Source organism: Lissotriton helveticus, chromosome 9 (assembly GCF_964261635.1).
Source record: "Lissotriton helveticus chromosome 9, aLisHel1.1, whole genome shotgun sequence".
NCBI classification, from domain to species: Eukaryota; Metazoa; Chordata; class Amphibia; order Caudata; family Salamandridae; genus Lissotriton; species Lissotriton helveticus.
Genome location: NC_136070.1, coordinates 1,064,556,784 through 1,064,576,471, shown reverse-complemented (window position 1 = coordinate 1,064,576,471; position 19,688 = coordinate 1,064,556,784). Strand labels below are relative to the sequence as shown.

The 19,688-nt window shown below is 40.3% G+C and overlaps 1 protein-coding gene across 1 annotated transcript in view; it reads right to left on the bottom strand.

Annotated features, from left to right (window-relative positions):
• MKRN2 (makorin ring finger protein 2) overlaps positions 1–19,688 on the bottom strand; it is a 153,603-nt gene that overhangs the window by 133,344 nt on the left and 571 nt on the right. The window contains exon 2 of the mRNA XM_078661423.1: positions 11,996–12,124. Within this exon, the coding sequence (XP_078517549.1) occupies positions 11,996–12,124 (129 nt within the window). The remainder of the gene's footprint in view (positions 1–11,995; positions 12,125–19,688) is intronic.

Genomic DNA, 19,688 nt, shown 5'->3' with positions numbered 1-19,688 from the left:
CAGAAAGAACTACAAAAGACTCACGTGATACATACACTGAGTCATCAACGTGATGGCGTTCACGTTGCAGGGAATTCATTGGCTAACAGAGCCACAGCGGCAGCGGTTCAACTGGCTTCCATAGCCACAAAAAAGCGTTCTAAAAAACACATAGATGGAGAAACCATGCTGGCAGTATAAGCCTCATTAAAAGGCGATTTTGTAGCATTACCTCTCAACTATCCACTCAGTAATACATACATAATTGATGCAAACTCCGTTCCTTTTGCTCAAATCCCTGGAGTGGGGCATAGAGTAATTCCAAACACGAACCAGAGGGCTTACCTGATGCAAGAAGCACACATGGGACCGGGTCTAAGGCACCAAGAGATCGTGAAATCTCTAAAGGAATTACAATCAGAATACTGGTGGCCGGGGATGAGCCTGCAAAATTACAAATTTGCAATGGATTGTCCAGACTGCAACAGAGATCGCAGTTGTGAACCGGACCAGACTACTGCCAGGACACCTTTATTAGAAAGCATCAGGCTATCTATACGCAGAAATCCAGCCGGAGAAATGCGTTCCCATAAATATTAAGACTAGATTCACTTAAAATGTAGGCCCCAGCGCTCGGCTGACGCCAGAACTGTTATAAAAGATTTGCGAGTCTTTATCGGCACATACGCAATTGGCATGCTACATTCTGACCAGGGTCCTGCGTTTAGCTCTCGAGCTTACAAAGAGGCCATGACCAGCATGGGCATGCATTGCGGTACTCTTCTCCCTTCCATCCTGAGGGAAATGCGGTAGTGGAAAGAAAAAACCGTGACATAAAGCAATCTATAACGGCGAGGGTATTAGGTTCGGGTGATGGGTGGGTCAAACATTTAACAAGTGTCCAACGTAGTCTTAACAATCTGCCAAGAAATACTCTAAAAGGTTTCACTCCTTACGAACTATTGTTCGGCACTAGAATCAGAATCCAGGACTTAGATTGTCAGACTTCAGTGGTAAAAGAAAAAGCCTTTGATATCAAAGATCGTTTGGCTGTTTTACAGGACTTAAATGAAACAAGAAGTAGTCTTGGTAACACAAAGTTAAAGCCAACAGCCACTGAAGAGAAACCACCTGTCCCAGCAAGACCTGTCTGGATTCCAAAGATTGGGGATCTAGTCAGAGAAAAGATCGCGGTGAAGAAGGAATTTGGGCCTTCTTACAGAAAAGCAGTACCTGTCTTAGCTATCAGCGGAACAAGATCAGTAGTACTACCGCCTCTTGCTGGTAAAAAGGAGAACAGAGTTGTATCCATCGACCTGGTAAAACTACAATTATGTGGCCAATAATAAGTAGTAGGCCCAGTGGACTCCAAAGAAATAGCAGAAGACCAAATCTTGCTACAATCCAAGAGGTTCAAACTGAGAGACTAATCACATTTGATAAACCTACAGTGAATAAAAAAGGACTATGCAACAAAGCCATGGATCTTGTGCCTCTTGAAACCCAAATTCAACGTCAAGAAATGCCTGTCTACAACGATGTAGCCTCAGACTATGCTAATGAAACAAAGAAAAATGCAAAGACAAATGAAAATCCGGAAGCAATTCCAACAATTGACAGAACTGCATCTGGCTACTTCATCAATTTCGATTACTTTTCTGATGATCCAAGTGAGCATGAAGAAACGCCAGCAACAAAAACTTGCAAAGAAAAAATGACTGAACTTTTTCATCAACTAAAAGAAACATATCGGATTTCACCATGGATTGAATTTTGGATTGTGTTAGGTGTACTTTTTCGCCTACTTTGGCTCATCATGGTTCTATGTATGGGAAAATTCATTGAAGGAAAATACAGTACAATGGACACAGCAAGTCAGAACATCAACTTGGTCCTAAAGCCTCACACATCCTCTCACATCGGAAAAAGAGAACCGTCATCAGTGAACATCACAGCCAATCCAATACCCGGTGGGGTAGCATGGGACAAAACGGATTATGAAATCTATGGCCCGATTGAGCTCTTGAAATATCCACATCAATTTAAGGTTTCCTTAAGTGACTTTGTGACACCAAGTACTTTCTCTGATGATTGGGACTTTGAAAATATTAATAATATGATGTCAGATTTAGTAATGTCAGCAAAATTTAAAGAACATGATTATTTACAGGGTTTATCGAACTATGAAGAAATGTACTGTTTTAACCACTATGGTCATCACTATTTGCATAAATCTGCTCAACCAAGAAATGTTTTAAATTATAATCAATGGGAACATTGTCCAACACCGCCAAAAGGCAGTTCGAAAACATTTTATGAGAAATTCACATACTTCTCAGGGTTTAACAAAAGTGATCCAGAAACTTTTTATTTTAAAATGTTAAATAAGACAGGAATGAAAACAATGTTGACAAATACTAAATTGATTTATTCTGAAAAATTTTATGATAAAATGTCTACATTTGGTTTTGAATTTTGGAAAAACAACATTGAAACAAAAACCATCTGGGGTTCAAAAGACTGGTAGGTACAAGGTCTAGAAGCATTATTTAGAGCCTGCATGATCCCAGAACAGATAATATTCCTGAATGACACCATTCAACAGACAACCTGTCTTGGTTTAGCCAAGATAAAAGACTTAAATAAACCGTCTATTCCAAAGCCCATACCTGATAGTAATAGCACTACATATGTGGAGATAGACGTATCCCATATTTTACACCAAAACAGAACAAATCCTGAGTGGACAAAATGGTGGATCTGGCCCACAGACACTAATAACTGACAAGATAGATTCCTGAACAAAACCCAGGGGTTAAAACAGAACAGGCCAGACCCAAGATATTCCCAGAGACAACATATAGTGTAGGAAAACTATGCCTTGAGTGGCTATAGAAATCCACACTGCCAGAAATTAAGCAACACTTGACTTTACTTAAAGAAGGTGCTGACTTGCGAGATTTCATACTGGGACCCCGCAGACAGCGTCAAAAACGTTTAATATACGCCGGTATATACGCTGCTTACAACAAAGCTTTGAAAGTAACGCAAATTGAAACAGCAGAAAAAATACAAGAAATTGATCGTATAAATTTGGAAAAAAATCACTTTCTGTAGTGGACAATGGGTTAACGACTCTGTCCTCCAGAATATATTCACTGGACAGTATTGTATCATCAGCTATTGATATAATAGAGCAGGACTTACTAATGTTACAACATGGTCAGTCCCAATTACGTTCTATTGTACAGCTAGGCTGGACGTTGCAAAACCTGCGTTCAGGCTACGTGCCATGGCGTCTAATCAACACAACGTCATTATTTTCTATCTTTAACCTTACTGATAAACAAATCAGTTTGGCACAAAAAGGAGCAGACTATACGATTCTGAGCATTGAAAAACTTGAGAGATTACCATGACAATGTCAGAGAGACCTGTCATTGAATGGATAATACACGGAACAATTACAATTCCGATAACAAATTTCCAGTTTAAGTATTGCCAAAAATATATACCAGCAGGCCTGTATGAAAGGTTGGGTAAAGGATACATCAATTCAACCTGGAAAATACCTTATACACATAAATGTTATAGTGAAGGGAAAAAAGAGGTATTCCTTAGTGGTAACAATTGTAAAAAATCACTAAGCGGTACACTTCTGTGTCAAGGTATTAACTTGCATGGAGCCTGCGAAGGTTCATCAAACAACCTTTCATGTCACCTGCACGGCACTCCTGCAACACAGATAGAGCCTTTTTTTAGACAGCTTTCCAACGGCAGCTATGTTCTAATAAGTGACCACAGCTGTTGTGGCATGGTGCCAGGAAAAGCTTATCTCGTAACCGTCACTTCCAGGGTCATTTGCTGTATGCAAGTATTGTATCCAAACGGCAATCCAGACATGGAGGCTGCAATATGGCCTTCTTTGAATATCTCTTCTATTCAAATTGATACTTTAAGCAGAATGAAGTCTATTCTTTTACAGACAACTGTGCCTTTAACCTCGTCCAAAGGGACGTATGATCTGCAAGTTGCAAGGACAGCGGCAGAGATACATTCCCTAATATCAACAAATTGCCCCGTACATTTCGTAGAAATGTTAGGTCAAATTTTAAACATGTCTGATACCAGTGCCATCGCACATGTATTTAAGACAAATTTTTCGGGACTGTTGGCACCCTTTGAAACAGTTCTGGGCATTTTCCCGAATTTTGTGCATTCTGTATTTCGGCGGCCTGCCTCTTCTTTTGGGACTCGTAGCAGGAATTTTATTTTTACTCCTTCTGCTTCAATATGGCAAGCCAAGCCACAGACAGAACTCCAGCTACAATGGAAGAAACGATCCTAGCAATACGCTACCGAGACCGAATCACTAGAGTCCTCGGATTAGCCCGACTAAGATCTGAATACAACTTGGTTTCTTTCATTCAGACCAATCTGGCAAGATTGCATCTTACCTGTGCTTCGATGTCTGCTATGTGGAGAAGAATTCGTGTTGGACGTCTGTCTTACACTACCATCAGCAGTACCTATGGATATCGATACTTTGCTTGGTTCGGTAACGGCTCATGCAACGTGTTGTCCCCAGCGGCTACCTATTCTGATGACGGCATTCGTTGAGACTTCACCATTACTATTAGGTGGCGGTGAAGTACGAGATGAAAGCAGCACCACACAGGTACAACCTTCTGTGAGCATTGCTGATCCAGACATCGATGATAGCAATGACTCTCACATTTGCACAATTTCAGCTTTTTCGAACTTGCTCGAACTCTCACCTACTGTTGTAGACCAATTTTTCGCAACTCTGTCTGATATGATGTTCTCTCCTAACAACGAGAATAACTTTTAAAACAACGAGCACACAGCGTTCCCTGAACTCTGAATTGGGCCTTCAGTTTTGATAAACAGAACTACTGAAAACAATTGGAACTATTTTTCCCCTGAAAACGAAATAATTTTTTTTTCATTTCCAAAATATTTACCTTTTTTTGGCACATGGTACTCTGCTTAAAGTAGAACTATTCTTAGAGAACAGAACTTCTATTTTGAAACTCTAGAGACAATATTTTGATTCAGCCTCTAGCACATGTACAGTCTTGTATAAATATGTGATGAAATGGTCTCGACCTTCTTTTCTGTATTTAGAGCCATTTCATAAATGTAATTTTCGCAATTCATTCAGCCGATATTTATATATGCATTATCTGAATTATACAACTGCTTGAAAAACGTACAGTATAATACTAATTTTCGTGTATACACCATACACCATTTCAGATGCAATCTATGTATTTTGGGGTGGGCTGGAAAACACATGCATCGTTATATGTTCAGTACTGCTTGACATAATACGTGGAGTGGGTGTTGCGAATCTGTCTAGGACCCTAATTAGATATCCCCGGTTCATGCCCTTATTTGGTTATAACAAAACATACCCTTATAAAGGCATAAGAACCATGTCCATATTTAGCCATAGCCAATGCAGTCCAAATACGGCAAGGCTACTCCCATAGACTCCTAGAAATTACAACGTGTTCTTTAAACGAACCAAGCCTCCAGCAGCCCGGGAATTCCCCCTGCTTTTGTTTTGATTTGCGTAAGAACTCCTGGAGTCCAGAAAGAACTGTTAGTTCTTAGTGACGTCTTATGTCCAACCTTACGTCAAACACGGCACCTTTCAGGTATAAATATACCAACGTTGCCTTAAGCAAACACACAGTGGTTTGGAGCAGAGCTGCTATCTACTTGCCCGACGCCCAGCTGATGAGAGAGCCGAAGGAAGCCGACCCTCCCATTTGACGCACTGAGAGAGACGCTGTCTTTTCTCCTGCCGAGAAATCCAGCTCCGGTGTTTCCAGTCACCCTTGCGGGTTGCTGGGAGATCGAGTCCTGAGACACGAGATACAAGACCTCCTTCATTCTATAACCAAGGTACGGAGCTGACTAAAACCTTAAGAGATTTCTTGATTCAGATTCTTGGCAAAAACCAACTTAACTTAAACTGCAACTTACTTACTCCTTCCCACGTATTAGGCTTAGGTCATGTACACCGGTGTAGGCGTATATTAAAAGCACCAGTTGAGTACGTAAGTCAATGTTTTTAAGTATGTATATATTTTATCCGTTTTAAAGCATCATATGGCTAAGAAACCATATCAATGCTTTTACAGTATTATTTCATAATACTCCTTTTACTGTACGCACTTTACTTCATGATAAGTATTGCAACTGTGGCAATTCATTTCTCTTGCATGAGAAAGAAGACTGCTCAATAAATAACAACTTTTATCGAAAACGCCCGTCTCTCTATTTTTCTGCACTCTGGTGAGACTAAGCATGCACGATTGACTGAGTGAAATAGTTGTCTATTGTTTTCACACGACTCTCGAGATATACTCTTTATTCTGAGGGAGCAAAGTTGTCATGTTTATGCGGTTGTCAGAAGCTAATCCCTTCTTGTCTATTCAGGGAAGTTAACACCTCCTTGTTTACTCGAGAAAGTTTCTAGTGACCTTTGAGCTAGCTGGCAAACCTAATTAAGTCTAACATAGTCAGTAGAGACCTAGATGACCTCAGTCCTACGTCTAAACTGCTGCTTATGTTATTTCAATGCGCAGAGCCTATAGGGAAAATAGGACCTACACTACACTGAAAAAGGGACAAAACAGTGCTTAACATATTTTGGTCAGAAATTTGAGGAGATGTGGCAAAGCACACAATAGACACATGGAAGCAAAGCATGAAAGGAATGTGTATGCATCTTTCACTTCACTACCTCACAGATTTGACAGAGTTTATGCTAATGTAGATAAGTTGCTCATCTCCCACCACACTGTGGATGGAGGCGAGTGGATATTGAAGAGTAAAACCCACTTCATACTTAAAGTCCAGAAACAGGGACACACCTGTTTTATCCCACGGTTATCCTTTAATTTTTGCTAGAGAGTAAATATAGCTCTCGAGTGAAATCAAAATTGTGATACACAGGAGGTCACCATTTGGTTCTTTGGACAGTAGTATATATACATTTTGCCTCCTTGTTTTGTTCCATCGCCATAATTGGGAGCATCAGCCACCATTGTGTGTCACTCCCACTAGATGTGAATGGATAAAGTTGAAGTAACGGTACAATTTAGTATACAAACCGAATGCTGTTGTAGGTGCGGGAGATCCACTTTTAAGACCTCTGTCAGATTGCTGGCAATTCCATACCACTTCATAAGTAAAACAGGAAAGTTAGCAATTCTCTGTGGACACTCATGAAGTTGTAACAGCTATACCTACCAACCTTTCACTTGCAATTGCCTCAGAATCTTGTGTTACGTCATTACCAGTAGCAGGTTAAACGTTTTTATGGAAGCAATAAAATGAGTACCACCCCCTTCACCTATCCAAACGGTGATAATGAAGCTGCTCCAGAGCGGTACAGACAAGACTCACAATATTTCCCATATTAATAGATTGTGATGGGCCAGAAATGTTTTGAGGAATAAAAGTTTTAAGAATGAGAGATGAGTTGACTGGTGAGCTCAAAGGGTATAGTCACCGATAGTCCTAATCACTTTATTGACCTTGACACCCTAGAGATAAATAGTTGATTTTATATGTACAGCACAGAAAGCAAAATATAATTTTTCTGAGTCCATCTGCCAGATGCTCTTCAGTATACACTGTAACACTGAAGCCAATTTGTTTGCTCTATTTTTACCTGCATGATTTCATTAGCTTTCTCAGATTTTCCTGCATATATTTTTAGTGTAGATTTCATCATGTGACATCATTATTTTCCTGTATATATTTTTAGTGTAGATTGCATCATTTGACAGCGTTATGGACTCGGTCATTAATCAGTAGGTTTTTGTCTTTTTAGCATGCTAGAACACTCAGTGTTGTTAACTTTTTCACTTCCAAAGACAGATGGTTATCTTGCCAATCTGTTACATGGTAACATAATTTGAGAAGGTTTGGAATCACCAGAGTTACTGAAATCAGTTGCAGTCAATAAAAAGGTCCGTTACAGGTTTTTAGGACTTTACAAATTTTCAAGTAAGCAATTGTATGTTCTATATTCTGATTTCCACTAGCTACTGCTAGCTAGAATATACTGTAGTATTGAGCTAGAGCTTCCAATTTCTCTAAGTAGGAGGCCAAGCCTTGGTCGGTTTACAGACGCACAACAATTTGTCCAGTTTCATTAACTGATCATTCAGTATCATACATTTATGTTTAATGGAAACCATAGGTAGAACGATTTGCATTAATGCGATTTGAGTAACTTGTTTGTTTTGCTGTTAATTTAAGGCAGTGACAGAAGCAACAGAGTTCTACATATCATATTCATTTTTGCTTTTATAATTGCATTAAGTCAAAAACCTCCACATGGTGCACAGGATACAACAATACACTTGTTAATAAACTGGACGGAAAGTTGCATTCCAATATGTATTTATTGACAATATTCAGGTAGCAGTTTATACAATAATACGGAGGGGGCCGCAGGATGTAGTGAGAGAATAGGATGCTAACCCAGACCAGAATAGTGTATCCTGCCTTGCAGAGGAGAAGCCAAAGTGTGAATCATAAAATAAAACCAAACAGTAACTTTTGAAACCCTCTGGCTGGTGCAGCCATGTGTAGCTAATTGGAATTGTTTGAACGTGATGGGCAGGAGCATACTACAAACATGGGGGATGTATAGGCAAATGGTCGCACCAAGGGGGAGGGAGGGATGAACCTTTGTGGAATGCATCCCGAAGAGAGCAGGGTCCCTCATTGGTGTCTGGTCAGCATGTGATTGTAAAGGAGTGGGGTACAGAGTGGTACAATCCGGTCAGCTTAGGGAGAAATCGGATTTAGGCTGTCGAACATCCTGAGAACAGAGGTATCCCACATCGTAGCAGCTCGCCCTCCCCCTTCAGTCTACGATCATGTATCATGGCGTCCACTTCAGCCAGAGCCTATTCATGAGTCACCTGAAGCCAGCTTCTGATCGTGGGTGGGTGAGGGGCCTTCCAGATCATTGCAATTAAGCCCCTTAAAAGGACCAGTACTAGAGCGACCAACTTTAGGTAATGTTTAGTGCGCTTTGTGATCCCCAAGAGTCAAAGGAGTGGGTCCGGTGGTAATTGGACATCGATCACTGTTGACACATGTTCCGTCACCTGGATCCATGGGCGCATCAGCGGCGGGCATTCCCATAACATATGGATAAACATAGCATCTGTGTGACCACATCTCAATCATGCTTGGGACACCAACTGAACTTTTTTTTTTTTTTTTTTTTTTACAGGCGGTGCAGTGTAAGGTACGTTTGAGCCAAGTAGTTAATATGGATGATTTTAGATTGACATTGCACGAAACTCGCTTCACTCATTCCTGGGCCATGGTCCATTGCTTAGTGTTAAATACTATACCTAGGCAATCATCTCATTTGGGTTTGCCCTGGGTTAAAAATTCCTTGCACCGCCTCGTAGTGCCAAGTACAGTATGGAAAATGCCTGATGGCCTAGCCATTGTGTTAAGAAGCACTGTAAGTCCAGGCAGTGGTGACTTGGTCTACCCTGGTGCCTAGGTGCCCCCGATCGCTGTCAGAATTGCATTGCGCGCATGAAAAATGCCTGCTCCAAACCCATAGAATTTCTGCAGCCCAGGTGGGGGAGCTCAGCTCCTCGCCATGGAGAAGGCTCATGGACCCCTTGCAGAATTTTCACAGCTGGTATGCTTCAAAGTGCCAGCTGCGGTGCATAAGGGGCTGGTGCATGTCTGGGTTGCATATATTGAAACCAAATTAGCTTGGCTACTCGCTTGAGCCTACCCAGTCCTTTTGCCAGACCTCCTGGGAGAGCAGCTATTCCAGCATGTCCATGCCGCTTAAGTCTGCCCGAACCAGGTTATCTTCCGCAGTTCCATTTCCGACATACATTACTTTCATTGTGTTCAAAATGGGAAATGCAAAATATGCATTATCTTTGTGAGCAGTGGAGTGATCAGAGAGAAATTCAATGGCAATATGGGAATAAAAATAATTTCAGTCTAATGATTTTCCAGGTGATGATAGATGACCTTAAATTACGGCCTATGGAAAAATTATTCAGCTTCCCCTACAGAGATGTATTTTGAAAGGTAATCACCTTCTACCAGCGTCTGCAAACAAAGCACGGAATGATTACTCTTTACAAGTTCAGACATTTTGGCAGAGACCTTCTAACCACTGACAGCTGCCAAGACACAATCCTGTGTCTTTTTCTGGGAGCTTCATCAGAGTGAATTCCAAGTGAAAAACTAAACGAGTTTGCAGAGATCTGCACCAAGTGCTTTGTCTGGTTCAATAAATAAGTGACTGAATAAACTTCTATTAAAATGTTGGATCAGAAAGCATAGCTCCTACCACAATTTATTAATGCAGGGGCATGTTCTCATTCCTTCAGTCCCTCAGGTATTTGCATGAGAGGGTACCTAATAAGCACACAGTAATCCATTAACCCCACTCCAAGTTATTTTCTATCTTCATGATGCAAAAAGAAACTTTCAGTGCAAAATAATCTACCAATTATGGCACATATCGTGTTATCCGAAGGAAGAGCACTGGGCAAGAATACAGGTTATATTTCAGATGTAACCAATTTGAGCTGCTACTGAAAATGTTATGTGAAAGAACCCATTCAAGAAACGGAAGCCTATTAACCCACCCGAACTTCCTTATCACTTAGCAAGATGTAAACAAACTTCCATCAAAAAGGAGTTGCTGATTTCTCTCACAGGAAGACTGAGGAGCAGGTCAAAAGAAAGTGCATTGTGCTAGAAGGGAGTGCACGTTTTAAAAGTCACTAGCTCAATATTTTTTGGGAATTTAAGAAACTAATAACCCAACCTGGGAACACTATATCTTTCACGGTCACCCATACATATGTTGGTTAGTGCTAACCCCCTCCACTGTGGACAGTCCAGCAAGCGGGAAACCTCCAGTCATGTGGCAGTGACCAAATTCACATTTTCACTCACTTTTTAGTTCTATCTTCTTCCCTTATCCCTTCAATAGCTTTATCACATTATCTCAACTCTTTCCAGAGGCCACCCCACATGCCTGAGACCAGTTCACTGAGGTGGTCACTGTGGGGAGTCACACTGTCTAAAATACGCCTTGCTACCAGTGCGGTTAATTATGGGCACCTGCTGAAGATATCTGCTTGAGATGGTTACGATTCAGCCTTTTGAGGATGTTCAACTGAGTGACTTGCAGTAATACCTGACCTCACTGCCTTCAAATTGGTGGTATGCTCTTCACAAACCAGCTCAAATAATTCTGGAAGCAGTTTTACACCGATGTAATCATAAATTGCCAAAACATGATTTCTCAAATTAGCTACAGACTGCTGCTTTAATGGTGATATGTATCTAAATAGAATTGGATTTTCAAGAAAACATGTTGCATATTGCCACTGGTGCCTCGTCGGAGGGGGTTAGGCAGGCTGCTGTGGTGGTTGCTGTCCGATAGCTGAGCATTTTTCAGCAAGGCAGAAAGGAGACTAACCTACTGATGCAATGGAACAGCAAACACCCAGGACACCCCATCTTGCTCACCGTTGGCCACATGAGTCTCAGCAGAAATTAGTGAGGAAGAGCCAAACCAGCTGTGCTCAACATTACAGTGCTAGGATTATAATGTAAATATTAAATCAAACTAACTGTTTTTTTATAGGGTTTATAGGGTAAAATTCAATCCAGTTTGCTATTCAGTGGGATTATTTTTCTTACATAAAGTTACTTACATGACAGTAAGAAATAGTTGTAAATAACAGAAAACATGTATAATCCTAGGTGTTCTACATCAATTCCTGTAGAGAATTAATATTCTCTGAACCACATGTGCACTGAGTATACTGTAGACTAATATAGCAAAAAAACAGGTCAAATTCCTTCCCTCCTCAACCCCACCAGTCTGTGTCAAGTCTGCAGCATGTTTTGTTGCGTAAAATTAATAAATACAATTGAATTAAAGCGTTGAAACCATTACCTGCAACGTGTCCCATAAGCACATTGACCCTTCTGGTAGAATTTACAGATGGTGGAGGGCTTGCTTGTAGTTAGGTCATGTGAAAACAAACACCTGTTCCCTTCTCTGCACACACCATGCATAAAATATCTGCGGATATAAATAGAAAGACCATGTGTCCTTATTTATCAAAGGACTCTAACGATGCAGGATGTAGTCACAATAACTGCCCAAATAATAACAAGAACAACCGAGAGAAGGTGTGACAAGCAGACAGGCAGACACACACCCGGCAACTGTTTAATAAAAATGCTGTCATTAAAAAAGCCAAATGCAATCAATGCTGGAGACAGTTTGATCTTGTAAACAATTTGCAGCAAAAACTGCTTATTTTCACATACATGTTTTGCCTTAAGAGTACCTGGAAACCACTAATTTGTGGAACAGTTTAGTACACCATGTCTTGGGTCAGTGACACACTTTTAAAGGGGTTGCCACCTACACAATTAGTTTCAAATACAACACATTCACAACAGGTATTCCATCTTTCATTGCAAACATTAAAATCTACTACTGTCGTCAACTTTTAAGATTTCGCTTTAGAAAGGAAAAGCATTTTGATGAAGAAGAAGGAGAAAGAGATGAAGATTGTGAAGAAAAGGAAGAGGAGGATAAATAGGAGGCTGAGCAGAAAAAAATTGTAAGATGAAGTAGATAATGATAGATGCAATGGTCAGAAGAAATGAAGGTTAAAAACAGAATAAAGGAGGAACAAAACGACAAGGAAAAAGAACATGGAGAAGAGGAGGGGGAGAAGAGGATGAGGACAAAGAAGAGAAAGAAGATGAGGAAGAAAGTGAAGGAAATGAAAAAGGAAGCGGATATAATAGAGGACAAGTGATAGGAAGAGGAGGGGGTAAGAATGCTCATTGTGAGAGATTAGTTGGAATTGTTTACAGAAATAAGCTGTTGAGGAGAGAGCTGGTCTGCTTTTGTTTTGATCAAAGTCACGATCTGTCAAACAGCCAGGACTAGTTCAAACCTACACAAGACTGATGACAATTGTACACCACATTATTGTTTATTAAAATGATAAAAAGCGTAGCTGCTACAACAACGGAAAGGATCAAATACTAAAATACAAAAGGAATACAGTAACTAATATTGGTTTTAATTGGACCGGGGAAGCTGGGCCCGACTCCAAATGCCTAAAATCATGGCCATGCAAGATCCTAATTTAAGGTTGCTGGCTGCCAGGGGATTTAACAGAGACTTAAAAGCGACAGGGCTCCAGCACGTTCTTGAACAACTACATTTGACGACTATGAATGGACAGCCTTGGTCAGTTGTATTTGCCGTAGTGTCATGGCTAGGAGTGAGGAATCCCACTAGCAGAAGTACAGCTGGATGCTCTCACAGCCCTTCCATGATACACTCTGCTGCAATTCACACAAGGACCAAGAGACAGCCAGAGTCATGAAAGAGGTACACTTTCTCAAGCTGTCTGAAATACAAGCAGGAAAATTACTTGAATTTCTTCTTAAAAGAAGCAATTGGTGAGATATGTGCTGCATCAAAGGAATCACAGAAAATAACTCCTGAATGCAATTTATGTAAAATGGATGTAGACCTAGGTAAACAAACATACTAATAATGGCCATGCACATCGCATAGAACACAAACAGATTTGCCTGAGCAACTGTACCAGGATTACACCTTGCGAAATTTAGATTACAGTTGGTTCTCAGAAACAGAAGAATGAGTCCACAATGACCTGTTAATAGGATTCAAACTTTTGACCTAGAGATTACACGCAGTGCTCTACAACAGACACATTAGCCATCTTAGGTACATTAATAGTATCGGAAGAGGAAACCGGCTTGATGCACACAGATTAATGCAGCTGTCATGTTAATTTGACTAAGCTTTCTTATCTAATACACTGGGCCAGAAGACAAGACTGTCACCATGAGTTAAGTCAATATACTGTTGCTGACATGAAAGTGGGGATGATCACCAAAGCTAAAGGCTTCAAAAGATATTTCAAGCGGAGAAAAACTGTTGCCTGGATCTCATTTGTAGCCCTTCGTTTTGATTAAATTTATAATATAAAGTCTGTGAATTCAAATGCAAGAACATTGAACATTTCTCCTTTAAATAGGTTAGGTAGAAGCATACCATATCGAACTGATAGTGTTGGGGGTGGCAACACTACATTTTTCACCTGTTCATTTCACAATGTAATAATTAAAGCAACTGCCCTGACAGAGTGAGAATTTTACATCAGATCTTCTATTTGTGATCATCTTAATAAAAGCTAACACATTTTTCCTAATGGCCACAAAGCCTCGCATAACCCAAACGTCCTTTAATTGCTGCTGGATTGTATTTATTTACAACCCCCTTCCACAAACAGGACTTAGTGGTGCTCCACTCTTAACTTAAAAACCTCCTATTTGAATGCCAGATATCGCAAACCACTTAGTTAGGTTTGCTGCAAAGAGTATCCACTTTTATTCTGCAACATGTGCAGGAAGATATCGAATGGCAGTAAAAATAACCTCTCTTGCATCACATCTACTAGCAAGAGCTTGTCATAGACTATACAACGAGTCACCAAATCAAGAAGTCCATTCTCAAACAACCACTGTTCTGTGAATCCTTGGCCACGTATATCTTTACACAAAATAGAACAAGCATTTTCAATGCAATAGGCCTCGCATTTGTTAAAGTTAGAGCTGTTGGTGTTGAAAATATTATGTTTTTTACTTTTGTTTTTTAAATTTGCAGTGGAGTTATTATATTTGCATAGCGCTATTGCCGATGGTATAAAAAAGCAAAAGTTAAAAACATTGTCATTTTCAATGCCAACAGATCTAACTTTAACAAATGCGAGACCTATTGTATTGGAAATGCAATCGGTCTTGCATTTGTTGGATTATTGGCATCCCCCATGGGAAGTTACAAGAAGAGACAAGGCAGTACCAAGGAGGGACAACTAAGCCTATTGACCAATAAAAAGCCACCCTTTACAAAGGACAGAGAGAGGAGCCAATTAAAAAAAGATGGGCGGAAAGTGGCCAGAAGTTTATGCCCACATCCTGAATACAAAACGCACAAGATGATGGACGGAATGTTGCACATGTGGCAAAACATTCACCCCCAGTCACAGATCTGGGTTTAATCCATCGGTATTTTGCTCACCACGCCACCCCAGACATGGCCATATGCAAATCAGTCTTGACCCTGTGCCTCAAGGGAATAGTCCAGCCCGAACTGCCATGCCATGTCTTCCCTAGACCGGAATCAAGCATCATAGGACCGGTTTCTGGCAATCAGCCGCCATCAGCCAGGATAGCTTGACTCCAGTGGCGTAGTGAGCACGGGACCCACGTCTGGGCATACCCGTCCCACATAGGGCAAATAGCAAAACACACAAGTTAATGGACGGAATGTTGCACATTGGCAAAACATTCACCCCAGTCACAGATCTGGGTTTAAGCCGTCGTTATTTTGCTCGCCACCCCAGTTCCGACATGGCCATATGCAAATCAGTCTTAACCCTGTGCCTCATGGGAACAGTCCAGGCCCGAACTGCCAAGCCATGTCTTCCCTCGACCGGAATCAAGCATCCTAGGACCGGTTTCTGGCTATCAGCCGTCATCAGCCAGGATAGCTTGACTCCAGTGGCGTAGTGAGCACGGGACCCACGTCTGGGCATACCCTGCCCTAAGTTGGCAGGGTATGCCCAGACGTGGGTCCCTTGCTCACTTTGCCACTGGATTCAAGTTAGCCTAACTGATGATGGCTGCGTAGCCAGACACCGGTCCCGGGATGCTTGTTTCCGGTCCAGGTAAGACATGACTTGGCAGTTCGGGCTGGACTGTTCCCATGAGGCACAGGGTCAGACTGATTTGCATATGGCCATGTCTGAACTGGGGTGGTGGAGTGAGCTAAAAAAATATGATGGATTAAACCGAGATCAGTTGACTGGGGGTGAGTGTTTGATTTGCTCAAACGCTCCGTCCATCATCCCCTTTGGTACCACATCCTGAATACAGCATGTCTGGAAGAGACAGCGGAAGAACTGCCTAGGCAAGACCAAGAAAGGAAGTTCAGTCATACAGAATGAAACAAACATATATAACATAATATTGTCTCTGTCTCTAATCAAGTGGACATGAGTTCTTATGGAGAGCTTGAACACAAGCTTTAAGCACTTTTTTTCTCTGACAGCAAAGTGAGAGTTGATTAATAGGGTCCAAGGGTTACCATATCAATGACATCTAAAAACTGAAATAGCAGGTTTTACAGTATGCATCATTTTACACTGATATCAATCTAGAACAGGATTCTCCAACGAGTAACTCATGAGCTACTGGTAGCTCTCTGTCTACCGGAAATTAGCTCTCCTGTGTGCAGTCCAGTCTACTAAAGGATAAGTTTTTTCTCAGCTGAATTAATAGATGCAAACCAAAATAGAAAAGTGTTTATTTGAGTTGACAATGTGTGTATTTTCAAAACTCATACACTGATGCTTGGGGAAAACTGTTCTATTGCCAAAATATATTTAAAGCAGATATTTCAGTGATTAGTCGTGGCACTAACGAAACGTAACACGGACATTATTATCTTGGTGCCAGGAACATTGCATAAACGCTGTTATGCATTACCCACATAAAGGTATTCCAAATTGGCAAAGTCTTTTTACATTACAACTGGCAACTCTGTCTCATGCACTGACGTGATTACTGCTGTCCACTAATGCAACCTTGTCCGACTTGCTAACTATTACAACACTAATAATATCAGTAGCATAAGATGATTTGCAGTTAACAGTAGCTCTTACTACAGATTGGAGATACCTGATCTAGCAGAAGACTTATGGCTATACATCAAAACTGACACTTGAGAGGCACTACACTTCCCTTTCAAACTCTGCATGACACTTAATTAAACAGACAATGACGGGGAGTCCCAGTCTCTTCGTCTCCCAGGGCTTTGTTGACCCAAGCCCTTATATAGAAAGCAGTGAGAGCAAGTTGCAATGGACAGGAATACCTGGATGTGACTTTCAGTAGAAACCAGTGGCGTTCCTTTCTCATAAAACTGCGGATACACATTATAGTGTCTCCACTCCATCAGTTTAACAAATTATTGTTTAAAATAGGCAATAGACAGATGCATTACCACTTCACCTGTATCTGTGCCTCCATGGCCAATTTAAATGGACGATCTACACCATTTATTTGGGGTATAAAGCATTCTATTTATTTGATAACTGAACTATGTATAATATGTATGTTCTATATAAGATATTCTCCTACATACATATACCAGTACAATCCAACAATGTATAACTTATCCTCCTACAACTAAATAATTATGAACATTTGCATCTTATTAAGACATTTTGTCATTAATAGTGACACCTCAGAAAACTTGACACTACACTTCAATAGATGAAACTAGCCCAGTGTACACAGTTGGATGAACGTGAATGATGAAACCAATCAGCCCCACGGAACATGGTCAGCTCGTGACCAGTTCCCTTTGGTAGCTAATGTGGCTACTGTGACATAAACACAAATATTAATAAACAGATACTTGTTACGAGACTTTGTTAGAGCATTTTTATTCATGAAAATGAATATCAAGGCAGCTTGAACAAAGACAATATATTTAACGGACATCTCACACTGTACTATGTTTAGGTTGTAATATTCTGAAAGGAAATATTCATATTATTTAACTTCACCTACCTGTAAACACGTAAAAACTTTTAACTAGAGAGATGACTACCAAACATTTCATAACAACTAGATAAAGTTGGCACTATGGTCAAAAGTCTGAAGAACAAATGAGAACTCTCTTGAACGCTTGTGTAAAAGTTAAAATTCACTAACCTACAATGACCCGGAATATCACAAACATTGCTGACATTTTAAATATATGGGTTCACCTTTAACCAAATGCGGGTGGACAGTAGAAGATTACCTCGATGAAAGTGAACGTAGCATTCACGCACACTCCAGTACAAGTGCAAACATTAGAGCACTCAAATTAGAAATCTACTCTGAAAACATACTTAGACTAACATCAGACAATGTGTTTCATGTTCACCTCTGCCATGCAGCTCTCAAAAACATATAACACAACTGTACAACTTACAGCCAGTACAAGGGTCGGAAATATTAACTGGAGCAATCTATTGCAACTTTTTGTCAGAGAAGATGTACTGGTATTGAAATTCAGGCACTCAATAGAGTGTCCCTCAAAAGACGAAGGACATTTTCATTTCTGAAAAATCAGTCTCTGATTTTGCCTTATGTATTTCTGGTCTAACAATAATATCTTATTTTACTGTATTTTTTTATGTTTCTTACAGCCCAACACTTAGCATTAGTGGTGGCGACACATTACAATAGAGTACATTTCCAAACCACAAGGGTGGTACAGATCCAGTTGTCATACAGCAAGTATGGCGGGTGCTGGTAGATTACCATCATATAATATGTTTCCAACTTGCTGATAAAGGTTTGCAGATCAGCAGGAGTCCTACAAACCTAGGTGGTGAAAGCAAGGCCAGTTTTAGGCGTGTGGCGAGACAGTACTTAGTTCAACTGAAGAAGACTGTTGGGAAGAAGAGATTATGCAAATTCATGGGTGTAGAAAGGAGTCTTTAAAAAATCTCCTCAATTTTCTTGTTCGAAATGTAAGGCCATAAGGCTCTATAGGGAGTAGCCCTGAATATGATTCGTGTAATCACCTTATCTCTTGTATCTAATCAATCGAGTCATTAAAAGGCACGGGTTAGCACCTAAGGCTACTGATCTATTGTAAAAGACAAACCATTTTTCTCGATAGTTCTGTGAAGCAACAGGCTTTAAAAGTTGTGCATTTCTTTAATGGAAGCCAGTGAATAAATTTTAGAACTAGTGTGCTGTGACTGTGGAGTTTCAAGCCAAACACCTGACCTGCATAGTTTTGAGCACCCATGGAATGTTGAGAGACATAGGCTACAGAGATTAGTGTACAAGCTGTTGAAATAATCCAAGCACAACACTATCACAGAGATAATTCAACTGATTAGGTGAAAGCAGTGGGGAAATGGCAGAGCCTCTTTTAGCAAACAGAAATGGTGGCATGCTCTCTTGCAAACCACATGTATTTGGGGTAAATGGTAGGTCTCTAAACCCCTTATGTCACATTTAATGGCATATTAAAGATACAATGCCCGAGCACAAGAATAACTTTGGCTTTTCACTCATCAAAATTATATACAAATATATGTTAACATGTGCCTGTATTTCAGTAAATCTGGTCCTGTTTTTTAACTCTCCATGCTATCTGCTCAGCTGTTGATCAGGAATTATTGAAGGACAGCATCAGAGTAATCCAAAGAAACACCATTTTTTGTATGTTTCGTCTTCCAAAAATAAATACAGACAGAATACACACATTGTTTTCTGCCTGTATTTATCTGTAATAATCAGTATTATTGAAAATTGGCAGACTTACTTATAAGTAACTTGGAACAACTTGAGATGGTTTGATTAATATGTCTTATGGTATTTTAAGGATGCTCATTTTTTTCTAAACTACAACAAAGCACACAACTTCTGATGAGGTGTTTTTTTTTTTTATCCAGCTGTCTTGTATGTCTGGGGTCTTTCCAGTTTAGCTCTTTTGTCATGTTAAAGTGGACTGTCGT